General features: G+C 38.3%; 1 protein-coding gene across 11 annotated transcripts in view; it reads right to left on the reverse strand.

Annotated features, from left to right (window-relative positions):
- Positions 1–22,183, reverse strand: part of CDKL5 (cyclin dependent kinase like 5) — a 1,071,204-nt gene that overhangs the window by 11,033 nt on the left and 1,037,988 nt on the right. For all 11 annotated transcript variants that reach the window (XM_053706416.1, XM_053706410.1, XM_053706408.1 and 8 more), the window contains one exon: positions 21,116–21,238. In XM_053706416.1, the coding sequence (XP_053562391.1) occupies positions 21,116–21,238 (123 nt within the window). The remainder of the gene's footprint in view (positions 1–21,115; positions 21,239–22,183) is intronic.

The following is a 22,183-nucleotide window of genomic DNA, read 5'->3' on the forward strand; positions in this document are numbered from 1 at the left end:
TAATAAGTCTGATACACTGAGCTGTGCACATACACAATGATTGATTACTATACAACACTATACATTAAGTCTGACACGCTGAGCTGTGCAGATACACATAATGATTGATTACTATACAACACTATATAATAAGTCTGACATGCTGAGCTGTGCACATACACATAATGATTGATTACTATTCAACACTATAAAATAAGTCTGACATGCTGAGCTGTGCACATACACATAATGATTGATTACTATACAACACTACAATAAGTCTAACATGCGGAGCTGTGCACATACACAATGATTGATTACTATACAACACTATACAATAAGTCTGATACACTGAGCTGTGCACATACACACAATGATTGATTACTATACAACATTATACAATAAGTCTAACATGCTGAGCTGTGCACATACACAATGATTGATTGCTATACAACACTATACAATATGTCTGACATGCTGAGCTGTGCACACACAAAAAAACACAATGATTGATTACTATACAACACTATACATAAGTCTGACACGCTGAGCTGTGCACATACACATAATGATTGATTACTATACAACACTATACATTAAGTCTGACATGCTGAGCTGTGCACATACACATAATGATTGATTACTATACAACACTATACATTAAGTCTGACATGCTGAGCTGTGCACATACACACAATGATTGATTACTATACAACACTATACATTAAGTCTGACATGCTGAGCTGTGCACATGCACACAATGATTGATTACTATACAACACTATATAATAAGTCTGACATGCTGAGATGTGCACACACAAAAAAACACAATGATTGATTACTATACAACACTATACATTAAGTCTGACACGCTGAGCTGTGCACATACACATAATGATTGATTACTATACAACACTATACATTAAGTCTGACATGCTGAGCTGTGCACATACACATAATGATTGATTACTATACAACACTATATAATAAGTCTGACATGCTGAGCTGTGCACATACATATAATGATTGATTACTATACAACACTATACATTAAGTCTGACATGCTGAGCTGTGCACATACACACAATGATTGATTACTATACAACACTGTATAATAAGTCTGACATGCTGAGCTGTGCACATACACATAATGTTTGATTACTATACAACACTATACATTAAGTCTGACATGCTGAGCTGTGCACATACACACAATGATTGATTACTATACAACACTATATAATAAGTCTGACATGCTGAGCTGTGCACATACACATAATGATTGATTACTATACAACACTATATAATAAGTCTGACATGCTGAGCTGTGCACATACACATAATGATTGATTACTATACAACACTATATAATAAGTCTGACATGCTGAGCTGTGCACATACACATAATGATTGATTACTATACAACACTATACAATAAGTCTAACACGCTGAGCTGTGCACATACACAATGATTGATTATTATACAACACTATACAAATGTCTGACATGCTGAGCTGTGCACACACACACACACACAGACACACAATGATTGATTACTATACAACACTATACATTAAGTCTGACATGCTGAGCTGTGCACATACACATAATGATCGATTACTATACAACACTACAATAAGTCTAACATGCTGAGCTGTGCACATACACAATGATTGATTGCTATACAACACTATACAATATGTCTGACATGCTGAGCTGTGCACAAACAAAAACACACAATGATTGATTACTATACAACACTATACATTAAGTCTGACATGCTGAGCTGTGCACATACACATAATGATTGATTACTATACAACACTATACAATAAGTCTGACATGCTGAGCTGTGCACATACACAATGATTGATTACTATACAAAACTATACAATAAGTCTGATACACTGAGCTGTGCACATACACACAATGATTGATTACTATACAACACTATACAATAAGTCTGACATGCTGAGCTGTGCACATACACACAATGATTGATTACTATACAAAACTATACAATAAGTCTGACATGCTGAGCTGTGCACATACACACAATGATTGATTTCTATACAAAACTATACAATAAGTCTGATACACTAATCTGTGCACATACACAATGATTGATTACTATACAACACTATACAAAAAGTCTGGCACACTGAGCTGTGCACACACACACAATGATTGATTACTATACAACACTATACAATAAGTCTAACATGCTGAGCTGTGCACATACACAATGATTGATTGCTATACAACACTATACAATATGTCTGACATGCTGAGCTGTGCACACACAAAAAAACACAATGATTGATTACTATACAACACTATACATTAAGTCTGACACGCTGAGCTGTGCACATACACATAATAATTGATTACTATACAACACTATACATTAAGTCTGACATGCTGAGCTGTGCACATACACACAATGATTGATTACTATACAACACTATATAATAAGTCTGACATGCTGAGCTGTGCACATACACATAATGATTGATTACTATACAACACTATATAATAAGTCTGACATGCTGAGCTGTGCACATACACACAATGATTGATTACTATACAACACTATATAATAAGTCTGACATGCTGAGCTGTGCACATACACATAATGATTGATTACTATACAACACTATATAATAAGTCTAACATGCTGAGCTGTGCACATACACATAATGATTGATTACTATACAACACTATATAATAAGTCTGACATGCTGAGCTGTGCACATACACATAATGATTGATTACTATACAACACTATATAATAAGTCTGATACACTGAGCTGTGCACATACACAATGATTGATTACTATACAACACTATACATTAAGTCTGACACGCTGAGCTGTGCAGATACACATAATGATTGATTACTATACAACACTATATAATAAGTCTGACATGCTGAGCTGTGCACATACACATAATGATTGATTACTATTCAACACTATAAAATAAGTCTGACATGCTGAGCTGTGCACATACACATAATGATTGATTACTATACAACACTACAATAAGTCTAACATGCGGAGCTGTGCACATACACAATGATTGATTACTATACAACACTATACAATAAGTCTGATACACTGAGCTGTGCACATACACACAATGATTGATTACTATACAACATTATAAAATAAGTCTGATACACTGAGCTGTGCACATACACAATGATTGATTGCTATACAACACTATACAATAAGTCTGATACACTGAGCTGTGCACATACACACGATTGATTACTATACAAAACTATACAATATGTCTGACACGCTGAGCTGTGCACATACACACAATTGATTGCTGTACAACATTATACAATAAGAGGCCCATTTATCAAGCTCCGTATGGAGCTTGTGGGCCCGTGTTTCTGGCGAGCCTTCAGAATCGCCAGAAACAGCAGTTATGAAACAGCGGTCTAAAGCTGCTCCATAACCTGTCCGCCTGCTCTGATGAGGCGGACAGAAATCGCCACAATTCAACCCGATCGAGTATGATTAGGTTGATTGACACTCCCCTGCTTGTGGCCGATTGGCCGCGAATCTGCAGGTGGCAGCGTTGCACCAGCAGCTCACAAGAGCTGCTGGTGCAATGCTGAATACGGAGAGCGTATTGCTCTCCGCATTCAGCGAAGTCTGTCAGACCTGATCTGCACTGTCGGATAAGGTCCGACAGACCTTTGATAAATAGGCCTCTAAGTCTGAAAGACTAAGGTGTGCAAATACAAATTATAAAAATTCCTTTAAAATACTTCTCAGCAATTTTTAAACATTTTTTTTAATGCAAACTACGTTTACTAATTAGCACTTATAGGATATGCAGACTGAGATCTTAACATGTTTTATGCCACTTTAAGTCTATCGGATTTTTAACTCATAAGCCTGTTTTTTTCAATCTCGAATATCTCAAAAACTACTTAACCAAATAATTTGAAATATTCCAGCTTTGTAGTGAGTCAGAGCCCTACATGCCAAATTTCAGCCAGATATGTCATTCTGAGCATTTGAAAAATCTAATTTATAATGCAAAGCTGTTCGCACGTTACTCAGCACAGATTCAGTGTTCACCAAGCAATAACATGCACAAGCAAAAATATGCTTATGGCGCCATCATGGATTTTAGTGTAAAATAACTCAAAATATATTAAAAAATACTAATGGGACAAATTTTCACCCAGTTTAATGCAAATTCCAAATTTCAAACAAATCCATGCAGCTAATTTGTAGATAAACCTTTTTGATTCTCCAATGTTAAAGGGACAGTCTAGTCCAAAATAAACTTTCATGATTCGGATAGAGAATGTAAGTTTAACCCCTTAAGGACCCGGAACTTCAGACAAAAACTTCCTCAAAAGACCAGAGAATTTTTAGCATTTTTGCCATCAATACATTTAAACAGAAATAGAGCCTTTTTTATATTTATCTATCAAAAATATAAATATTTATTTTAGTAGACAACCCAAAGTATTGATCTAGGCCCATTTTGGTATATTTCATGCCACCATTTCACCACCAAATGCGACCAAATAAAACATTTCGTTTTTTTCACTGAAATTATTTACAAACAGCTTGTGCAATCATGGCACAAATGGTTGTAAATTCTTCTCTGGGATCCCCTTTGTTCAAAAATAGCAGACATATATGGCTTTGGCATTGCTTTTTGGCAATTAGAAGGCCGCTAAATGCCGCTGTGCACCTTGTATTATGCCCAGCAGTGAAGGGGTTAATTAGGTTGCTTGTAGGGTTATTTTAGCTTTAGTGTAGAGATCAGCCTCCCACCTGACACATCCCGCACCCTGATCCCGCCCTGACCCCTCTCAAACAGCTCTCTTCCCTCCCCCACCCCACAATTGTCAACCCATCTTAAAGGTACACTGAACCCAAATTTTTTCTTTCATGATTCAGATAGAGCATGCAATTTTAAGCAACTTTTTAGTGTACTCCTATTATGAAATTTTCTTCATTCCTTTGCTATCTTTATTTAGAAGCCGGCCCATTTTTAGTTCACAACCTGGGCTGTCATTGCTGATTGGACAGCACCAATAAACAAGTGCTGTCCAGAATGATGACCCAAAAATTTGCTGGCTCCTTAGATTAGATGCCTTCCTTTTCAAATAAAGATAGCAAGAGAATGGAGAAAATTTGATAATAGGAGTAAATTAGAAAGTTGCTTAAAATTGCATGCTCTATCTGAATCATGAAATAAATAATTTGGGTTCAGTATCCCTTTAAGTACTGGCAGAAAGTCTGCCAGTACTAAAATAAAAGGCTGCTTTAAAAAAAATAATATATTTAATTTTTTAAAATATTTTTTGCAGTGTAGGATCCCTTTTTACCCCCAACCTCCCTGATCCCACCAAACAACTCTTTAACCCTCCTCCTCTAACTATTTGGTGCCATCTTAGGTACTGGTAGCTGTCTGCCAGTACCCAATTGCTTCAATTTATGCATATTTAAAAAACAAACAAGAAAACATTAACCACTTTTTCTGTAGTGTAGCTGCCCCCCATTACCCTGCCCCCCTCCCAGATCCCTTTCCCACAATGGATCCCACATAGGATCCGCCTTATTGCCCTTCCTCTCTCCTTCCCCCTCACTTCCCAGCTTTTTTCTATGTTCCCTATCTGTGTAGCGTGGCGTAGCGGTCCTGCCGTCCTGCCGCACCCCCCCAGAAATGGGCCGCCCACCCGCTTCTCTCCTTACGCTCCCACCCACCAACAATTGGCACCACAGAGTGGCCCTCTCTGCATCGGTAGCTCTGCAAATCTATTTCTGCAGTGCCCCACTTGTGGGTCATGCAGAAATAGCGCAATCTCGCTATTTTGAGTGAGGTTGCGGCAGAGAGAAGACCAGGACTGCAGCAACGTACAGGGTATGTCGCTGGTCCTTAAGGGCAAAACGACCAATGTTGTAATGGGTACGCTGGTCATTAAAGGGTTAAACAATTTTCCAATTTACTTTTATCACTAATTTTGCTTTGTTCTCTTGGTATTCTTAGTTGAAAGCTAAACCTTGGAGGTTCATATGCTAATTTCTAAACCCTTGAAGGCCGCCTTTTCTCTCAGGGCATTTTGACAGTTTTTCACCACTAGAGGATATTAGTTCATGTGTGTCATAAAGATAATACTGGGCTCACACACGTGGAGTTTAGGTGAGCCAGCTCTGATTGGCTAAAATGGATGTCTGTCAAAAAAACTGAAATAAGGGGGCAGTTTGCAAAGGGTTAGATACAAGATAATCACAGAGGTAAAATGTGTATTTATATAACTATGTTGGTTGTGCAAAACTATGGAATGAGTAATAAAGGGATTATCTATCTTTTTAAACAATACAAATTCTGGTGTAGACTGTCCCTTTAAGTCAACGGCATTTTTATCTCATACCCCAGTTTTTTTAATCCCAAATATGTCAACAGCTAATAAACCTAATCACTTCAAATTCTCCAGTTTTGTAGTGATTCCCAGTCCAGCAAAATATGTAATAATACTCCAATGATATGAGCATTTGAAAAAACGATTTTTTAATGAAACACGTTCTCAACTTAAACTATATTATATATATATACCCACACCCACACACATACATATATATATATATATATAAAATTTGTTGGACTTCATAAGAACTCTGCTTACATTGGTCTCTCTCCTATCTCCCCAGGTATGTACTACAGGAATTATATAGCCTTTTACTCTGTATCTGCGTCTCTCTGCCTCAGTCAGTCTAACTGTTAATTCTCTGTTAACTTAAAGGGACAGGAAACCTCAACATTTTCTTCCTTTCATGTAAGTGGCAAGAGTCCATGAGCTAGTGACGTATGGGATATACATTCCTACCAGGAGGTGGCAAAGTTTCCCAAACCTCAAAATGCCTATAAATACAGCTCCTACCTCACTCATACCTAAGTTTTACAAACGATGCCTCCTTGTGGAGGTGGTGAAGCAAGTTGTGTTTGATTTTCTTCTGTGATAGGCGCTTCTAAGCATATTGAAGCCCAGTTCCTCTCAAATTACAGTGTTTGTCTGAGGGATGTGAAGGGAGTATTGCCTGACGACACTATGTTTTCACCTATGGGAAATCTATTCTAAGGCTCTCTGTAAATCGGTCACAGGGATTCATCTGCTGCCTCCCTTTACCCTTTACAGATCGACATTATACTCCTCTACCATTACCTCTGCTGTTATGTTTCAGTACTGGTTTGGCTGCCTGCTATATGTAGATGGGTGTCTTCAGTTAAGTATATATCATTTTTTAAGAGACTCTCAGCTATATTTGGCACTTTATCTTATAAAGTTTTAAATGTATATTGTATATATTTGCCATGAGTCAGGTCTGTGTATTTCCCTTTTGCAGTCTAACAGTTTCAGCATGGAAATTATGTTTATGGGAGTTTTTTTAGACTTACCTGGGGTTCCCAGTTAGTTGTAACTTGGAGTCTGTTTCTTTCAAAATTTTTGTGGGCTTAGGCTCGTGATGACGCAGAATGTTACTTTTTATTGCAATGTTGTGAAAAAATTTTAGCGCAAAGTTGCGCCTATCGTGACGCGAGTCGCCTCATTTTTTGCGACTTTCTTGTCGTGAGTTTTTTTTGGCGCAAAGTCGTGCCTGTTATGACGTGAGTCGCGTCATTTCACAAAATTTTTTTTTCTGCATTTGAGCCATTCTTGGCGCCAAAATTTGTTATATTAAGTTTCTCCCTCTTTTGCTCTTTGCTCTCATTTGTTTCTTAGAGGGCTAAGTTGCTTGCTTTTGATTATTACCTTATTTTTATCATAAGCATTTTTCCCATTCCTGAAACTGCTACTTTGAGGAAATTGGATATTTTGTTTAAATGTTATTTTTTCTTTTTTGTTACATTTTGCAAGATGTCTCAGACTGATCCTGCCTCTGATGTTACTGTAGGAACTAAGCTGCCTGAACACAATTCTACCAAAGCTAAGTGTGTATGTTGTAAATTAGCTGAACTTAAGTCTTCAGCTCAAATATGTGGCACTTGTTCTGAAAAATTATTACATGCTGATAATGTTTCTATAAGTACAAATACTTCTACTGTTAAACCTTCACAGTCTAATGTACATGATATTCCTGTAGATATAAAAGATTATATTGCTGCAGCCATAGAGAAGGCTATGACTGCTATTCCGCCTTTAAATAAACATAAAAGGTCTCTCCTAAACTCTTATAAATCAGATGAAGCTAATATTGATCGACAGCATACTGAAGTATCTTCTGCTGATGAGGATTTCTCTGGCTCAGAGGATCCTACTTCCGAGACTGAAATTGATAAATCAACTTTTGGCATGTAAAAGGGTGTTCCTGGTATCTGATTTTCTATAGAGAGAGGAAACCACTCTACCATCTTCCATTAGTCAAGTAATATTAATATCCAAATAATATATGTTTATTCCACTGATAAGTGAAGCTAAAATCTGAGCTTATGGCATTAAAAAAATTAAATTAAAAGGCAGCTATCTGGGAATCTGAACTTGCCATGAAAAGTGTTGAAATTTAAATATATCTTTTGTCATCCATAAATTGTGCAATTGTGCACATTGTATGAAGCAAATTCTTGCTTATTCTACAAAGACATTCTAAAATGACCTGGACAATACTATTGATACCCTTTAGAAGTTACAATAAATAATTGTTTTGTAGTGACGCTTCAAGCAGACTATTCTCTTTTAATTAGTATCACAGGTGTCTTCAATCTTATAGTCAATCATTCAGCCAGTTTAAATGGAGAAAATTATTCACTATCTGTTGTGTGTCTCTGTATGTATAACACTGAACATGAAAAAGAGAAGGAAAACCATAAAGTTGTCTGAGCACGATCAATGTAATGGCTACAAGACCATCTCTAAAGAGCTTGATGTTCCAGTGAGCACTGTTGCCAATATTATTAAAATGTTCAAGGCACATGGGACTGTAGCCAACATCCCTGGACGTGGCTGCAACCGGAAAGTTGGCCCAAGAATGATGAGAAATATTGTATGTTGAATGGTGGAGAAAGAACCAAGGACAACTTCAAAACAAATCCAAGGCTGAAGTTCAAGGTGCAACAGTTTCTAGTCCCACCATCCACTGCTTCCATCGTTGTCTGAATAAAAATGTGCTCCATGGTAGAAGACAGAGGAAGACCCCACATCTAAGAGAGAAACACAAAAAAAAGCCAGACTGGCATTTGCCAAAATGCATATTGACAAGCCACAGTCCTTCTGGAAGAATGTCCTTTGGGCAGACGAAACAAAAGTAGAGCTTTTCGGAAAATCACAACTACATGTTTAAAGAAAAACAAATTATGCTTACCTGACAATTTTCTTTTCTTCAGATGGAAAGAGTCCACAGCTGCATTCATTACTTTTGGGAATTCAAAACCTAGCCACCAGGAGGAGGCAAAGACACCCCAGCCAAAGGCTTAAATACTCCTCCCACTTCCCTCATCCCCCAGTCATTCTGCCGAGGAACAAGGAACAGTAGAAGAAATATCAGGGTGAAAAGGTGCCAGAAGAACAAAAATAACAGACGCTCCACAGAAAAAATACGGGCTGGGAGCTGTGGACTCTTTCCATCTGAAAAGAAAATTATCAGGTAAGCATAATTTAAGTTTTTCTTCATAAATGGAAAGAGTCCACAGCTGCATTGATTACTTTTGAGAAAACAATACCCAAGCTATTGGGGACAATGAATGCAAAAATGGGAGGTTACAAGAGGCAACCGATTCTGAGGGCACCAGGCCTGAAAACCCCTACCCAACAAAATCCTGCTTTGTCCGAAGCCGAGAACAACTTTGAAAAAAAGGAAAAGGCCCAAGGACACTGACCCACAGATAGTCCACAGCCTTGCTAGAGACCAAAGGAACTAGACTCGACAAGTCAACAGCCTCCAAGAGACACCGTCACCCAGCAGTCAGTCTCCAAACAACACACACCTTACTAAAGAAAGGGAACAAACTACCATATTCTTCCACAAGAAGAAAAGGCACAGAGAAAACATGATTGTACTTGTAAAGCACGGCTAATCCCTCTTAAGGGACTCAAGGGGCTGTTAATTTTATCAACCTCAAAAGGAGGAAAGGCTAAGGAGACTGTGCCGAGGATCGAACTTGCAACCCTAGTATGCTGAGCTAGCTTCCAGCTAGCATAAGGAACTCCAAAAAAAACCCTAAAAAGGGCATAAACACAGAGCAAAAAACCTGAGAAACCGGGTCAGGCTAACAGAGACCCAACCAGTCTCATAGAAACAAGGGGAGGCAACGCTCAGACCCCAGAAACAGAAACCATGGGATAAGGCCAGGAATTGGAAACAAAGAGGATCTTCCCCTAACACAGTGCAACCGCACTCTAAAAGTAACTGAAGACAAAGGTCCCCCAAGTCCCAAAAAGGTAGCTCAGAATGCTGAAATATTCAGAAACGAAACCTTGTACAGCAAGTTCAGATAGGTCTGACGAATAACACCTGAAGCAAAAACACTGCACGCTGCAGTCATCTAAAAATGTCTCTGAAACTTAAATACTTGCAGGGCAAGCAGAAGCAGCTGAAGATAGGATCCTTCAGATTGATAAGTATCCACTAACCAGTGGATAACTTTGCAGGCTATCTAAGAGCCGCCAGTCCTTCCCACAAAGCTTGAACATGGAGAAAGGAGAAACCTCAAGAGGCTTAACGTACATCGAATGCTCCGAGGATGAATTTAGCAGAGCAACAGATCGCAGATCTTGCTCCAACACCGGACCAGCCCAAGCGACAGACATGTCTGATAGACAGGGGGGACAGAAAGACCCCAACCACAAGCCCCCAGGGAATGGAAAGAAAAAAGGGGGGACTCACCCACCCTAACAGAGCTCAGGTGCCAACCCAATCCGTTCCTCCAACATAAGGCACTCCCAAGGAGAACTCCCTGGGACCTGGAACAGAGAAAAGAGCAATAAATCCGTAGGAAGACCTGTTACAGCTCTCTTGGACAGTCTCTACGTAGAGAGAGCAAATTCCAACAGGTGGAACAGAGCACACAGAGCAGCAGATGCTGCCCCTTACAGAAATAAGCCACCTGATCCAACCTCCTACACAAAGGGCAGGACAAAGACCCTCCAGAGAGAGGAAACCCCAGCTCATAAGGAAGACAAACTATCCCCTCAAAAGGGAAGGGCACAGAGAAGAACAGCCTACATGTCCACAAGACATGAAGCCATAGTATGATCAAAACACGGACCGAATGAAAATCATCCAGACACCACTGTTGACCCAACAGAGAAAAAACTCCCCATAGAGGAGCACACTCCGTCCGGAAGAGAACCTCTAAAAGGAACAAGTCCTAAAAGGACACTTCCAAAGAGACCATAAAAGGCAAAACCGTAAGAACGGCGGTATGAAGGACCTAAATCCTCCGAGCCTCCAACCCACAATGGAAAGGAACACTCTAGTTCTGAAAAAAAATCAGAAACAATGGAGCATGTCGCCACGGATCTCAACGGAGTCCCGGCCCACTAGATTGAAAGGCGAATGAGGACTGAACCAATGCCCCCATGCCCCTAAGCAACCACGGACCCTCAAGTCCTCTCAGGATGCTAGTTGAAGCTTGTAAAATAAAACAAGAAAGCAACACAAAGCATATTGTGATCACTAGGCGCCCTCACCGGACCTACCGGACATAAAAAGGTGCCACATGTCTGAACTAGGCCTCAAAGACAAAAGGATTTGTACCCAGTCAGGACCAGACTAAAACCAAGGGTTTCAGAACTGTCAAGGCCACATAGAGTCTCCCCCGATGATGGAGGGATAAAGAACAGTCAGACAGACTTTTGTAAACAGTGTGACCACAAAATCACGAGTATCAATTCAAGAGAAGAAAGTTCCTGAAGGAAAAATCACCCACAACATGAGCTTCAGACCAAATAAAAATCATCCTCACCGGATGAAAATAGAAGAGGGCAACCCGTAGGTTATCGCCCAGGAAGAACAAACAGACTTGCAGGACCAGCCCAACAGGGGTCCGAGACTTCCAAGCTCAGAACTGGAAAAGGATACACAAATATAGACTATAAGAAGATTACTTCATCCCCTTATGTCTATGTATGCAAGTCAGTCAAAAAACGTGCCTTAGTAGAACACGAAGGCACGCCAGTCTGTAACGAAAGGCGCAACATACCTCCACTGGGACAAAAGGTTGACCCCCTAAGAGGCAGTCGCTCCTCCGGAAGACTGCACTGGACCAGGCAATCCCACGCCTGACGAGCCCCAGTTAACGAAACACGGACAATATCGTAAGCACACTCACGGGATGGGCATATGCGCCAGCGCCAAAGATATGGCCATGCGGAACCGTGTCATAACCTCCGGTGGGAACAGGCCACACTCCCTAAAAAGTATAAGTAACTTTTGAGTTACTTGCATATGTAGTAAGAGTTGGTGGTAGGGAACTTGTCTCGTGAAAATTAGAATCCCCAGAGGCGGATGGCTCAGTGGGCACCCGATTCCCCGATACCGAGGAACAGAGCACTCTAAAACGACATTCGGAACATAACTGATGGGCATATATCACCCGGGCCAATTCATATTCTTCGCAAGAAGTAGAGTCTGAATCACAGACATCCGTCTCCAAGAATCCTCCATAACTGAGACACTGTCACCTCCAGAGAACCAGATACCAGCGGACCAGGATTTCTCCGTTGCCACGCGGTCAGGAAAGCGGAAATGGAGTCACAAGTTAAACCGTGCAATCCATGCAAAAGCGCGACCGACTGAAAAGGCCGCGTCACTAGACTTAGGCTGTTATGTTCCAAAATAGCCATGAGCCGAAGCAACACTACACAGTAGCAGACAGAATCACATAACAAACATGATTATAAACCCCCCTGTTTAATAACCGCCCTCAGGAGATATTAACCCTTGATTCCTAGATACAAAAAGGAGCCTCACTGAGACTCTATGTTAAAGTTATCCCCGAAAGGTTGTAGCCCCACTCGGATAAACAGTTGTAATTACAATACATCCATAATGAAAGTAAAATGAAACGATCTTACCGGAATCAGCACCGGCCCTGTGACAGATAGTAGTGTCGCTTCTGTCATGGACTTGAGAGAAAAAAAGCAGGCAGTGAAACTCGTCAACGCTGATTGCTTGTGGAGCTGTTAATATGAGTCGGGATGGTTTCGCAGAAAGACTCTCCCTGCATATCCGGACTCTAACTTTCACCCATGCTCTCACTGAGAGGCTGACAGGACTACTTAAAACTCCAGTCCCATGCCGAAGAGTACTACCCTCGGACTATCGAAAACTTCTGACACTTCTCTGCCAACCCGCTAGGATGAAAGGCAAAGAATGACTGGGGGATGAGGAAAGTCGGAGGAGTATTTAAGCCTTTGGCTGGGGTGTCTTTGCCTCCTCCTGGTGGCCAGGTTCTGAATTCCCAAAAGTAATGAATGCAGCTGTGGACTCTTTCCATTTATGAAAAAAAAAGTTTTTAAAAGAAAGGAACAACATCCCTACTGTGAAACACTGAGGAGGCTCAGTGATGTTTTAGGGGTTGCTTTGCTGCTTCTGGAACTGGGTGCCTAGAATCTGTGCAAGGCACAATAAAATCAGAAGACTATCAAGGCATTCTGGAGCAAAACGTACTGCCCAGTGTCAGAAAACTGTGTCTCAGTCGCAGGTCATGGGTCCTCCATCAGGATAATGACCCAAAACATACCTCAAAAAGCACCCAAGAATGGATGAGACTAAAACATTGGACAGTTCCAAAGTGACCTTTTATGAGTCCAGGTCTGAATCCCATCGAACATCTGTGAAAAAAGCTGAAAATCACAGTTGGGAAAAGGCAACCATAAAATCTGAGAGAACTGGAGCAGTTTGCTCAAGAAGTGTGGCCAAAATCCAGCTGAAAAGTGTAAAAATCTTATTCAGAGCTACAGAAAGCGCTTAATTGCAGTTATTATCTTCACAGGTTTTTCTACAAAATATTAGCTTAAGAGTACCAATATTTTAAAGTAACATGTGAAGTCATAAATCAACAAAGAAGTTAATGTTCTAATACTTTTGAAATAAAGAATAGTGGACACCAAATACTTTTGTAAATTTGTACTTAGTTCATTGAAAATTGTGTGTTTTCCTAATAAAGTGGAAGGTTTCCTAATAAAGTGGAAGGGTACCATTACTTTTGGCAACATCTGTATGAACCTCTTGTAGAGATCAATGTTACCTATAAATGGATTACTATCTTCATGGGGGCGGACCCACTTCCAGAAGCCCATGAATAGGTTGGGGAATGCCACGTCTCTGGAGATAGTATACACTGGCAAAAATAAAAAAATGTGTCAAAAGAAAATATTTAACTATAGTTAATTTAAAAAAAAAAAACTTAAATCCCTCAATGAAGTTGCTTTTCAAATAAAAAAAAAAATATATTGGTGCTTCAAAGCACACGAGGAATGGAAGAATATAAAATAGTTACATCTATTGTAAGCCAAATGTTTTCCGATTTCCAAATTATAAAAGATTGTGAATACATGTGCTGTGTTCAGCCACATTTATAACTGTCACTAACTGGCCTAAGCAAAGTTTGGACACAAACTTTACACTTTTGTTTTCAATATTTGTACAAATTGACATAATTTCAAAAAATGTGTCTGCATATTATTCTCAGGCTAATCTTTGCTTTGAATGCATGATTATATGTACATTTATTTACTGCTTAATGTCCCTTTTAGGGCACAAATACATTGTGGTGACTAAAAAAGGCAAATCCTTTCTAACTGTGCCTCTAGGAAAGATAAATCAAACAGCCTTTAGAATGCCTTACACTTAGTTCATTTTCCCTGTTATAATTGTACACCACAAATCAGTTTTACAATAAAGAAAAGCTCCACTTCCTATCGGTGATTGCAGTCTTAAAGCACATAAAATTGTTGCAGAGTAATACTTTCAATAATTACACTTTCTTCTTGTCTAGCTTTCATTGTCTTGAAATGATGAATACGAATTCCAAAATGCTTCATTCTAATTATCAAACCGTAAAATATAATGCTAACCTGGGCACTTAAAAATGTGCTTCAACTTTCTGACAGTTATTAATACAGGTTACCTTCCTTTTACCAAAATCTTTACACCATGCAAGAAAATAAATCTTTAATTGTCTTCAATTAAAAAAGGAAATTATACAGGATTTATTTTATATATATATATATATATATATATATATATATATATATAGACACACACATACACAGACACATACTCATATTCCCTGGGTCTGAATGACAGTTCTTTTTAGAAGATATTAAAACTGCATAAAGAACATAATCTATTTTATAGAACTTATGTTAGAGTTTTTTTATACAGGCATACCTCGTTTTATTGCGCTTCGCTTCACAGATATTGCTCTTTTTACAAATTGAAGGTTTGTGGCAACCCTGTCGAGCAAGTCTATCAGCGCCATTTTTGCACATATATACACAAAGATACACATATATACACACCTATAAATACACCACCAGCAAACCAATTATGACTCATTGAAGGCTCATATAATGGTTAGTATTTTTTAATTAAGCTGTGGATATTGTTTTTTTTAAACATAATACTATTGCACGCAAATAGACTACAGTATAGTTTAAATATAACTTTTATATGCACTGGGAAACAGTTTGACTCACTTTACTGCTATATTCCCTTTATTGAGGTGTTGTGGAACTGAACCCATAATATCTCCGAGTTACGCCTGTATATAGTTTTTTGGGTACATTTGCATAACTGGGCTGGGTAATTCTATTAAAGGGTCATGAAACCCAACATTTTTCTTTTATGTTTTAAACAGACTGTGAAATTTTAAAGTGAAGGTAAACTTTGATGAATGAAAGCCCGGTTTTTAAAAATACTATTAAAAACAGGGGCACTTTCATACATCAAAGTTTAGAAAGCACCCATTTTGTTTAAAAACTTACTTTTGTTCTTTTCACAGCCAAAACAGCTTCCCCCACCCGGAGATCATCTCTTCACACGTCAGCAATGACTAATCCAGATTCCTCCAATCATGGCTTTCCCCCCAGGGGAGTCATTGACCGAGGCCATGCTGTGATTGGAGGAAGCCGGATTAGTCATTGCTGACGTGTGAAGAGAGGATCTCCGGAAGGGGGAAGCTGCTCTGGCTGTGAAAAGAACAAAGGTAACAAAACGGCTGCTTTCTAAACTTTGATGAATGAAAGTGCCCCTGTTTTTAATAGTATTTTTAAAAACCGGGCTTTCGTTCATTAAAGTTTACCTTCCCTTTAAAAAACGTTTCCATTTTACATATATTATAAAATTTGCTTTGTTCTTATAAAGGTAATGTGCACGTGCTTGAAGGACTACATAGCGGCAAACATTGCTGCCATCAGGTGCTCATGCAAATGTATAACATGGCTAAATGTATTGCAAAACTGCTGCCATATAGTGCTCCAGACATTCACAAGCTCCTGAGCCTACCTCATGCACAAAAACATAAAAACATGTTAAAAACATATGCACATTGGGGTCTAAACAAAGATACAAGAATAGCCGCCTTTGTGTAAGAAATATCAAAGATTCCAAATTGAAAATGTATTATCACTTTCTGCTCTTTCATGGCTATAAAGATACATAGTTCCATTTATGCAAGAAATAACCAATAATTCTAGCAATTGAAGTTTACCGTTAAACTAGGTGTATTACTATACCGTCATTTGTTATGGCAAACTTTATAAGGTATGATTTATATGTAATAACCTGTTGGGTGTTAATTTATCATGAATTATTATTGGAGTAATATTCTTAATGCCAAAAATGATTTTGTGAATGACATACAATATATCCATATTTTTCTGTATCAATTTATTTATTTTAAAAATATTATAAAATATCTGTTATGTCATACACTTATACATGCAAACAGGTGTATAATATGTATTAATACTTTCCCCTTCTGGTGAACCGCAGCCGTCCCACAGTCTCACAGTCAACGACTGATACAAGCTGAACCAGCGCCTCCAGCTAGCACACCTGATGTCATACACTAGTATCTAATATGTATTTTCCTCATTCCATTACTTAGTTTGTAAACGGCACTTATAGCCGATGTTAGTAAAACATAATGTTTTGACTGAGATGCTCCTGATTGGACACTTCACACCATGTGATTCCTTTACTCCAGAACGGACCTGATAGAAGACTACTGTGAAGAAAACGGCTCCAAAGGGAACTTCAGTAACTAAATGCAAAGAATTTCGATCCACAAATATACACCGAGATTACGAGTTTTGCGGTAACAGGGGTGCGTTGCTAACGAGCATTTTTTTTTTCACCGCTCCCTTAAGATAACGCTGGTATTACAGGTTTTTTTAAACCCGGCGTTAGCCGCAAAAAGGTGAGCATAGAGCAAAATTTAGCTCCACATCTCACCTCAATACCAGCGTTGCTTACAGTAGCGGTAAGCTGGCTAAACGTGCTTGTGCACGATTTCCCCATAGGAAACAATGGGACAGATTCAGCTGAAAAAAAAACTAACACCTGCAAAAAAGCAGCGTTCAGCTTCTAACGCAGCCCCATTGATTCCTATGGGGAAAGAAAATGTATTTCTACACCTAACACCCTAACATGAACCCCGAGTCTAAACACCCCTAATCTTACACTTATTAACCCCTAATCTGTCGACCCCGACATCGTCGCTACCTACATTATACTTATGAACCCCTAATCTGTCGCCCCCAACATTGCGACACCTAAATTATATTTATTAACCCCTAATCTGCCGCCCCCAATGTCGTTGCAACCTACCTACAATTATTAACCCCTAATCTGCCGCCCCCACCGTTGCTGCTACTATATTAAATTTATTAACCCCTAAACCTAAGTCTAACACCCCCTAACTTAAATATAATTTAAATAAATTAAATTAATAAATTAATCCTATTTAAAACTAAATACTTACCTATAAAATAAAACCTAAGCTAGGTACAATATAACTAATAGTTACATTTGTATCTAGCTTAGGGTTTATATTTATTTTACAGGCAACTTTGTATTTATTTTAACTAGGTACAATAGTTATTAAATAGTTATTAACTATTTAATAACTACCTAGTTAAAATAAGTAAAATTTTACCTGTAAAATAAATCCTAACCTAAATTACAATTACACCTAACATAATAGGATTTTTCCTACCTTAATTCCGATTGGCTGATAGAATCTCATCAGCCAATCAGAATTCAAGGGACGCCATCTTGGATGACGTCATTTAAAGGAACCTTCATTCTACACTTAGACTTCGTTTGAAGAGGATGCTCCACGTCGGCTGGATTGAAGATGGACCCGCTCCGCTCCGGATGGATGAAGATAGAAGATGCCGTCTGGATGAAGCCTTCTGCCCATCTGGAGGTCCCCTTCTGCCCAGATCGGATGAAGACATCTGCCCCTCTGGAGGACCACTTGTGCCCGGCTGGGTGAAGGCGGCTCAAGGTAGGGTGATCTTCAAGGGGGTAGTGTTAGGCTTTATTAAGGGGGGATTGGGTGGGTTTTAGAGTAGGGTTGGGTGTGTGGGTGGTGGGTTTTAATGTGGGGGGGTATTGTAATTTTTTTACAGGTAAAAGAGCTGATTACTTTGAGGCAATGCTCCGCAAAAGGCCCTTTTAAGGGCTATTTGTAATTTAGTATAGGGTAGGGATTTTTATTATTTGGGGGGCTTTTTATTTTATTAGGGGGATTAAATTAGGTGTAATTAGTTTAATTTTTTTTTTAAATTATTTATTTATTTTCTGTAATTTAGTGTTTGTTGTTTTTCATACCTTAGTTTATTTAAGTTAATTGTAATTAATTGTAGGTAGTTTAGGTAATTTATTTAATGATAGTGTAGTGTTAGGTGTAATTGTATCTTAGGTTTGGATTTATTTTACAGGTAAATTTGTCTTTATTTTAACAAGGCAGTTATTAAATAGTTAATAACTATTTAATAATTATTGTACCTAGTTAAAATAAATAAAAAGTTGCCTGTAAAATAAAAATAAACCCTGAGATAGCTACAATGTAACTATTAGTTATATTGTAGCTATCTTAGGGTTTATTTTACAGGTAAGTATTTAGTTTCAAATAGGAATAATTTATTTAGTAGTAATTTTATTTAGATTATTTTAAATTATATTTAAGTTAGGGGGGTTAGGGTTAGGTTTAGACTTAGGTTTAGGGGTTAATACCTTTAATATAGTAGCGGCGATGTTGGGGGTGGCAGATTAGGGGTTAATAAATGTAGGTAGGTGTCGGCAATGTTAGGGACGGCAGATTAGGGGTTAATAAAATGTAACTAGTGTTTGCGAGGCGGGAGTGCGGCAGTTTAGGGGTTAATATATTTATTAAAGTGGCGGCGATGTCCGGTCGGCAGATTAGGGGTTAAACTTTTAATTTAAGTGTTTCCGATGTGGGGGGGGGGGCTCGGTTTAGGGGTTAATAGGTAGTTTATGGGTGTTAGTGTACTTTTTAGCACTTTAGTTAAGAGTTTTATGTTACGGCGTTAGCCCATAAAACTCTTAAATACTGACTTTAAAATGCGGTAGGAGTCTTGACAGGAGAGGGTCTACCGCTCACTTCTTCCAAGACTCGTAATACCAGCGCTAGGCAAATCCCATTAAAAAGATAGGATACGCAATTGACGTAAGGGGATTTGCGGTAAGCTCGAGTCGCGGAAGAAAAGTGAGCGGTACACCTGTACCTGCCTGACTCGTAATACCAGCGGGCGTTAAAAAGCAGCGTTGGGACCTCTCAACGCTGCTTTTTAAGGCTAACGCAAGACTCGTAATCTAGCCGATAGAGTATTAGTTGATAAAAGTTGTTTAATAATGATGTTTAATAATGCTGATTTTATTATTATCTAGATTTGTAAGTTTATTTTATGTTTTATTTTTTATTTTTTAATGAGTGTAAGCCTGGCCACCACCAATGGGGTAACGGGTAGCGTCATCGATTATGTATTTAAAGACCGCCTGTGTAAAGGAAAGGTATGCTTGGTCTGTAAAGCACTTTTAAATGCTCTTGAGAAAGACGGCTGGGTCCGTTGAAACGCGTTGGGAACAATAAAGTTTTTTATGAGAAAACTTGTGAAGTCCTTCTTTGCATATACAAAGAGCCGGTCACCTGGAACATATGCTGTGAGTATATACTTGCCATTATATGGTGTTTTGATAAGTACACACAAGAGAACAACTAAAGCGAACCTGCGCCTCCATCTGGCACAACCTTTCATTCATCAAAGTTTACCTTCACTTTAAAAACGTTTAATTTTTACATATATTATAAAATGTGCTTTGTTCTCATAAAGGTAATGTGCACGTGCTTGAAGGACTACATAGCGGCAAACACTGCTGCCATCTGGTGCTCATGCAAATGTATACCATAGCTAAATGTATTGCAAAACTGCTGCCATATAGTGCTCCAGACATTCACAAGCTCCTGAGCCTACCTACCTGCTTTTCAACAAGGATACCAAGGGAACAAAGTCTATTTGACAACAGAAGAGATAAACTGTCATGAAGAGTTAAACTATTACAATAGTAATATATTGAGGCAAAAGTTTAAAATCTTTAAACACAAATGTTAGCTATGAACAACAAGAGATAAATATGGGTTGTAAAGAAGTTTGCTTCTGTTATCCGCATTCCCAAAGGAAAAATTAGGTAAAGAAAAAGGTAAAGTAAAGGATATTAGTCCAACCTCAAGAAATAAGTCATATGTTGGACATCTGGGGTATGTTTTATGCAAAAAAATGTTTAGTCTAAGACCTGGGAATATGCTATGGGTAGTGGTGGCTCTAGACCGTATCATCTATTGTTAAAAAAGATGACAACAAAGCTAAATATCATGGGTGTAGGGGAAATGACTGAGGACCATCTATTTCTCCTTATTGTATTTTTTATATGACGTCTTCTTTCACTTCTCTTCTTGTTCTCTGTAGATATGTAAAAATGTCACTGGCATTCAAGGTAGTAATGAATTGGGTGCAAAGAACCCCAAAGCACCAGAACCTCTGCCGGTTGTATTGAACAGTACTACTGCTTGCATATATTAACTTAATTACACTCTAATTTCTAATGGCTACATGTAGTTTACTTACATGATGAGAGTGTATTTCGGTCATCTTCTCTGGACGCCATTCTTTTTGTCGACTGCTTTTGTGACCTGAAGAGTGAACGCCCTTCTGTGTGATCAGATGATCTTGGCTTTCGGTACTAGGTATCTACGGTAAAAAAATTAATTAATGGTACAATAAAAGAGCAGGGTGAAGAAGTACCAATGTCACCTGCCTGACCATTTTGTTGTACATTTTTTTCTGATAGAAGGAAATTATATTTTATATATATATAAATATATATATATATATATATATATATATATATATATGGATATCTTTGATGAACAGTTTGCATGCGAAGAAATTAAAGCCGGCTTCTCTATATTGTATGGACTCAAACAGAAACATAGTTGCCATTTATTAGAACTGTATCTACTTGGTGTCAAGTATTGATACGTTTATTGTGATGCACCACATTTTCGGAGATGACCGAGTTCTGGGTGCATTATCTATATTAAAGGATTGATATTTTTGTTGTGCAAAACAGTTTTTGTCTGCATTTATTCCTGTTGTGCGCCTTTCACTTGTGGGAATATATATACGTTGATAAACGAGTAGTGCTGGATTAAGGGTATTTCTAAATTTTTTTCTCCTGTTTGTCAATAAGTTTAATCATTACCCCCTTGCACCGGATTTGCAACAGGTATTTTTTGCATCTCTGATACTCATTTGATTATTATTTCCCAAACACAGCTGGTACATCTGTTGTTAAATATATATATATAGACGTATATATATATATATATATATATATATATATATATATATATATATATAGACAAACACATACAATACAGCCAACGTGTTACTAACGACTGATGTACTGGGGTTGAAACGTTTCATATTTTTAGATTTAAACAGCGCAACATGCACACACACTGCATTTTTATTTTGAATAATTTAATGGAGTAAAAACACCCATTGAATAATAGCGGAACTGTGTCTTCATAACAGGCCGTACCCTTTTTAAAATGTCAAATCAGAATGCTAACACTATGTACAGTGAAATATCTCTATAAAATGAATGTCAGCTTGAACTATGCTGGAATG

Source organism: Bombina bombina, chromosome 3, assembly GCF_027579735.1.
Source record: "Bombina bombina isolate aBomBom1 chromosome 3, aBomBom1.pri, whole genome shotgun sequence".
NCBI classification, from domain to species: Eukaryota; Metazoa; Chordata; class Amphibia; order Anura; family Bombinatoridae; genus Bombina; species Bombina bombina.